At 50.7% G+C, this 6602-nt stretch overlaps 1 protein-coding gene across 7 annotated transcripts in view; it reads left to right on the forward strand.

Annotated features, from left to right (window-relative positions):
* The window catches only part of Slc12a7 (solute carrier family 12, member 7), an 83703-nt gene extending 77101 nt beyond the window's left edge, over window positions 1-6602 (forward strand). For 5 of the 7 annotated variants that reach the window (XM_006517170.3, NM_001360694.1, XM_006517175.2 and 2 more), the window contains 3 exons: window positions 542-556; window positions 3387-3520; window positions 4691-6602. In XM_006517170.3, coding sequence (XP_006517233.1) covers window positions 542-556; window positions 3387-3520; window positions 4691-4782 — 241 coding nt within the window. In that variant the 3' untranslated portion in view covers window positions 4783-6602. The remainder of the gene's footprint in view (window positions 1-541; window positions 557-3386; window positions 3521-4690) is intronic. The other 2 variants (XM_006517171.3, NM_011390.2) reach the window with 2 other exon arrangements.

A 6602-nucleotide genomic window follows, 5' to 3' on the forward strand; every position in this document is an offset into this window, starting at 1 on the left:
GTTAGAGGGCAGCGCACTGGCCCACAGACCTGCAGAGAACTGGGACCAGCCAGCCCAAGGCTATGCTATCAGTGCCAGTGGGCCAGGTCATGAGGGGGTTGGGCTATGAGTCTTCCTCGCTTGAGGATAATGACTTCCCAGGGCCCATTCCCACCCCCATAGTCTAGGCTGCTGTCATAGACCTCTGGGGTCCTGTCATCTTGGTTGATTTGAGAATCCCAAGACTGTGAGGTCCTTGTGGCTGTCACAGAGATATGGGAATGCCATCATGGCTGATTCAGTTAAGTCTTCTTGACACAGCCTCCAAGCCCAGTAGTGGGCCAGAGCCTCCTCTGACTGGGTCTTTATGGTGGGATTATTCTGAAACTCCAAGTTCCAGGGAGAGGGAGGGTTTAAGGGTTCTATGGAATGGGAATCTATTGAAGGGCCAAGGCCAGCCATTTCATTACTTAGCATGGCCACCACCAGTACTTGAATTGGTTGAATCGTGTGTGGAGTCCTCTGCTGGAGTAACCTGCTCTTTGTGTTCTCTTCCATGTAGAGAGTGGGGAAACCTGTAAGTGTACTTTCATTTTCTAGACTGCCTTAGACCGAGTTGCCTTGCATGCCTGCGTGTGTACAGTCCTGTGTGTGTAGAACATCCTGCTGACCTCACTGCCTCCCCTCAGAGTGGCTCAGGGCACACACCCAGATGTCATTCTCTTAAGTGACACCAAAGGCAGTGTGGAAGAGCTGGTTCTGAGCTGCTCTGAGATGGGGCAGACGTGTGTGCTTCCTGCATCAATGAACAGATTCACCCACATCCCTCCAGGTCTACTCAGTCAATATATAATTGCTTCCTTGGCTCTCCATCCATCCAGGAGGCTGCCATCCTTTCCTCTCTAGTGAGAAGGGTTGTGGATCAATTCTGTATAGTCAGACTACCTGTGTGTGAGCTCTGGGGCTGGATGCAGGGCCAGGAGTCCTAGGCAGGGGTGCAGGGTCTGAGGGTCTGCCTGCAAGCCTATAGGTGGAAACATTCTGGGAGGACATATGCTGAGGTCGCCTGGAGATGCTACTGTGGTCCTTTCATCTGTGCTGTCCCTGTCCTGTCTCCCTCCAGTCATTCTGTGCCATTGTCCCTTACAGACAGGTAATGTGCAAGATGCTGGTTAGGTGGTTAATGACTTTAGCTGAATTACTCAGACACTGAGGAAAACTTGAGGAGCTTGGATAACTGGGGAGCTAAGAGCATCCCAGGCTTCCTTCAACACATAATCAGGAAGGCATAGTAACAGGGTTTGACCCTACGCTACTTGTGCACATGTACCTATATACACACGTGCCTGTACATAACAGACAGATTCCTGGACACACACATGGGCACTATCGGTGGGATACTTGCTTGTCAGGACCCAAGCTTAGCCAGGGTCAGGAAGAAGCTCCAGGGTTCAGGCCTCTTTCTTGGTTAGTCTAGCAAGAGATGTGTTTCCTTGCACAATTTCCTTGGAGCATTTATGGCTTCGGATGTGTGCTGGGTTAGAGTGCATGTATGTACCAGTTAGAAAACATGTAAACATGTGTGCACCAGGTAAAGCTCATGCATGTGTTGTCAGATGAGCATGTGTGCTGGTTTGAGTATATTTGTGTTGTGTACACACTAGTGTACCTACCTGCATGTGTGTGTGGGTATGCACCTGTTAGCATTTGTAGATATTTATGTGCATGTATTTTCTACTTTGGATCGTCATAGGCAGTTCTTAGGCAGTTCTGCCAATAGCCAGCTAAGGATTTATGACTTCACTTCCTGCTTCCAAGACTGCTGTGTAGACTTACACTCCCAGGTGTAGACACTGTGTAGAAAGTTCATCTTGTACAAGACATTTTACTGATCAACTCTGCTGGATTACTAGGAAAGGAGGTGGGATTGAGTTAGCTTTCAGAACTCAAGGACTTTTCCTGGACCCTCTGGTGGTTTTCTAGCTTCAACAGGGCATTCCACAATGGCATAAAAACCAGGCAAAACCCAGACCTCAGGTTCCGTGTGACTGCTGTACTCTCCCATCCCCAGGCTCTTGCATTTCATGCCGTTTGAGAACCGCTGTTGGACCAAACACACAGTAATTGTGCCCTTTCCATGGAGTGAATTCAGAGTTCCTGTAATGAAAGGCCTGACTGGTGCCACAGAGACTCACCTATAATTTTATCAAATTAAACTGAAGAGAGAAGATAAAGGGCCCATGACTGTTTTCTTCCTGGAGAATGGCAGTTACAGGCTGTTATATTTGGCTTAGAGTTGAGTTGATCAGTGGATGTGATTATGGGACATCTCGGGACCTCTCTATGACCCTGAAATGGCAGCTTCATCTGCCTGTCCCTCTCTCTCTGACGCACAGATGCCTCTACTCAGAAGGGCTGCCATCAAGACTGTACAGGCAGATTAACAGGCTAAAAATTCTGCCCTGTGTCCTAAGCCCAAGGACACTCCAGATGTCCCAGTACCGATAGAAGTGCAATTTCCCGAGGTAGTTTTCTAAACATCGGTTCAGTTCTCTAGAGCAGGGATGTTTGCTACCAAAGAGAAGGCTGACCTCTGTCCTACAGGCACCTGAGTGCTTATGTGTGCTAGTGAGTATGAACCTGTGAAATCCTCAAACTATGTGGGTGTGGTCCCTGCTACCTGGGAAACTGAAGAGTACAGGGTCCCATACAACAATAGAGCACTTGGAACTCAGTAATGTTCTGCTCATCTCAGAGAAACATGAATCTGAACCATGCGGTGCCAGAGGCTCTTGTCTCTTTGTCACAACTTGATAGTGTCATCTGGACTGGCTAAGGGTAGGAAAGAGGGTTGCCTAAACCCAGACCCAGTTCTCTGCTGAATCCCAGCTTCCATACAGCATCTGACAGAACCAGGACGGCAGGGTCATTGACTGGTGAGAGGACACTCTAGAGCTCTCCTCTTGAGCACCTAGTCCTGACTACACCTAAGTACTATGTACTCAGTTCAACAGATATGCTACTTGGCAGCACCAAGCATGCCAGTAGGATGCCAGGGATTCAGCAGTTGTACCAGTGCCCTAAGACACAGGCCAGTTCCCACGCCTGCCCAGATGGCTGCTGTGCCTTCCCTCATATCCTGTTTCTGCCTGTACCAATGGTTGCTTCGCAAATGCAGCTTATTGAGTGTGTTGTAGTTTACCTGCATTACTTTATGGTCCCTAGAAGCTTAGCGGTTTAGTGATGCTCTGTTCTAAAGTGTCTAGAGCCAAATGCTTTCTGCTGCTAAGTCACCCCACACCCCATCCTAATATGCTAAGCCTTGCCCTTCCCATGAACAAGCTGGGAAGGACAAGCAGACTGCAGGCCTCAAGCCCACTGTGCCCACTCTACCATCCTTCTCCCAGGGACCAGTCCAACGTCAGGAGGATGCATACTGCTGTGAAGCTCAACGGCGTAGTTCTCAACAAGTCCCAGGATGCCCAACTGGTCCTGCTGAATATGCCAGGCCCCCCAAAAAGTCGGCAGGGGGACGAGAACTGTATCCTTTTCCAATGTTTCCCAGTGGTGGTGGTGGTGAGCTGTATTACAACTGTGGCACTGTCAGGCCTGACTCCTCTTGTTTACAGAGCCTCAACTCCTGTGAGTTGGGGACGATGGGTCAGGGGAGGGTGGGGCAAGGCAGGCAGTGATGTGTGGTACAATGAGGGGTCCACCTAGGCCTGTCCATGCCAAAACATGCTTTTCTATGTGTGGTGTATCATGCATTACCCCGGGGACCTTGGACCTAGGGACATAGGTAGGCAAGTGCCATGGCGTCTGACCAGACTGGGGAGGGCTAGGGGGTGTCAGGTCCTTCCTAGCATTCGAGTTCCTGAGGATCGGTGATGGCCCTTCCTTACAATGCTGGGACCAAGTGTAGCACCTAGAGTAAGCGCTCTATAACCCCATCCCAGTATGTACCTTTGATTTGCTTGATACCTGACTAAGCCAGAGCAAATCCACATGGTGTGTCTCTGGGTGACAAGCCTTGATGCAGAGCAGTATACACTAGGACACAGACTGGGGTCATCTGAATGCCCAGCAAGTGCAGTGTGATCCTAAGCCTGCCTGAGAAGAACAACCCCTCACAGGAAGAACTGAGCCCTTGTTCTCGTGCATGTACCTGCCCATGGTCTCAGTGGTTCCGTGCCCCACAGAGCTGGCACTGGAGCAATGCTGAATCTCCCTGCCTGGATGCAGTATGCTCTGAGCTTAGCCTCCCTCGGCGGCAGATCAAGCAGGACAGATGGCCGCCTGCTCTTCCATTTCACAGTTCAGGCTGTTGGCCATAGCTTTGACACGTGCTTTGCTAAGTGTCAGGATATCTCTGGGGCCTTGTTGGACAGCCACTTGGGACCACGGAATGGCAAATGAGGGAGATGTTTCTGTTTCCTGGTCAGAAACCACTGAACCACCAGGGTTCCAGTGACCCAGGGTTCCAAGTGGATGGGATTAATAACTGAGGCTCCAGAAATCTCTCTGCCTTCTGGAGGTGGCAGCTTTGTCCCTGTTCTTTCGTGGTACCACATCATCATTTCCTCTGTTTGGAGGTCCCTAGCTTCTTGGGATGTTCCAATCTGCCACGGGCCTTGGTTTCTCAGACTGAGTCTGTAACTGGGGTCCCTGATATGACTAGTTGAGATTGGTATGGCCTTAACTATCAACCCAGACATGGAGTTCCTCGAGGTCCTGACGGAAGGGCTGAACAGGGTCCTCCTGGTCAGGGGTGGTGGCCGAGAAGTCATCACCATCTACTCCTAACACCTGCAACCTGGACACACCTGGATGGGGTCAGGACTGTGCAAGCTGCCTGTGGCCAGGCTGGGACTCGCCAGCATGCCACTGTGATAGCCACTGCTCTGGCACTCATTGCCTGGCCTACCAACATGTTGCAGTGATTCTGGTCACCCTGACACACACGGCTTCCCACAGACATAACAGCTCCTAGGCTTCCTCCAAACAGAAGATGCTATATGGCGGGGAGTATCTAGAGCTGTTCTGGTAGGAACGGCTCCTTACATTGTTGTCGGCAATGGTAGGTATACCCAGGAGATCTGGGGCAGCTCTTCCTATTACTGGCAGGGCCTCGCCTCCTGACACTAGGATCACCTTTCTGCAGATGGCTGTCCAGCATTTTGTGGCAGTTATATTTTACTTCCACCAGAGAACAGTACAAAGGCGCCTCTGTACTTTTCATGAACCTGACAGATAAACCAGAACTCGTGAACAAGCACACAGTTCCTTGGGTCTAGAATGTCACTGAGTTGTTCCCCATTGGCTTCTTTGTTCCTTTGAGTATCCTTGCTGTGCTTTCTGTACAGTAAGCACACTGAGGACTGTCCACCCTCACCTCCTCATTCTCTCCCCCACCCTCCTCAGACATGGCTCAGGGTACCACTGGAAAGTGAGATAGTGTTTACAGGGTAGGAGTGGGTCACCATTGGAACCAGTGGTACCTGACAGCTGTGTTCCCATCTGAGTCGATGCCCTAGGAGCTCCTGCAGAGAGAACCTTTGTTCTGCAGGGCTATCTGCAGCTAGCCTGCTTTCTCTTCTCATGGGAACTCAGCCACTTTATTTCATACGCACCGAGCTGGGAACTTCAAGCAGGTGACTACGGAGAGCCACAGTGTAACAAGCAAACGGCAGGAACTCTGAGAATTCTGCACATAGTCCACCACAGCAGGCAGCATCCAGAGTGTGAACCATGATGTGTCTCAGCATACAGCTTTGCACATGAAATGCCGTCCCATCCCTCACCCTCCTGGAGAGAAAAGCCAGGCCCAGCCCAACACCCTCAGCCTCAGCAGCCACAGCCCTGGGTGTGTGTCTTTCTGGCTGAGTGTCTCCTGCCATAGATCCTTACTCAGCCGGGGGCCATAGGCGCCTCTGCACTTTTCAAGAACCTGACAGATGATTTGCACTTTACCCTTGGGCATTCTGCTCTGTAGGTCATGGTTTGTTCACAGGCTGTAGGCAACAGCACTGATCCGTTCCTCACGTTCTGTATGGCGTATTTATTTATTTAACCCTCCCCGGGGAAGCTTGATAGAGGTGGCTTCTATGTGGATGGCCCGTGGTGCCAGGCTCTGGGCATCTCCGACTTCCTCCAAGAGAATCAGCCCTGTCCACATTCACGACGTTCCAGTTAGGGTAGAGGCCACGTTTGCACCTGCACAGGTTCTTCAGGCTTTGTTAGGCACCCAGGTAAGCTCGCCAGAGTGACTGCTGCCCAGTGTGTGTCCCTGTCAGCATAGTGATTTCCACACCTGCTTTTGCCTCAATTCTGAACTTGGCTCAGACTCCTGAGCCCTGGATGTCTAGAGCAGAGCAGGTGGCTCGCCTCGCCTCTCCCAGCTGTTAGGAATGCCCTGGGCAGCTGGCCTTTGCAGGTTCTGGGTCGCTGCTTACAAGAGATGCCTGTCAAGAGCGTCCAGCCTCCTTTCTGTTGCAATCTCCATGTTCCTGGTAACTGTGGCCGTTCAGATCAGTTTCATGTTTTTTCCTTTTTATAGACTTTTGTCTTTGTATGACTTTGTTAGTAGCAGAGTAAAGTTCTATAAAATATAAATGTTTAAGGAA

Source organism: Mus musculus, chromosome 13 (assembly GCF_000001635.26).
Source record: "Mus musculus strain C57BL/6J chromosome 13, GRCm38.p6 C57BL/6J".
Classification (NCBI taxonomy): Eukaryota; Metazoa; Chordata; class Mammalia; order Rodentia; family Muridae; genus Mus; species Mus musculus.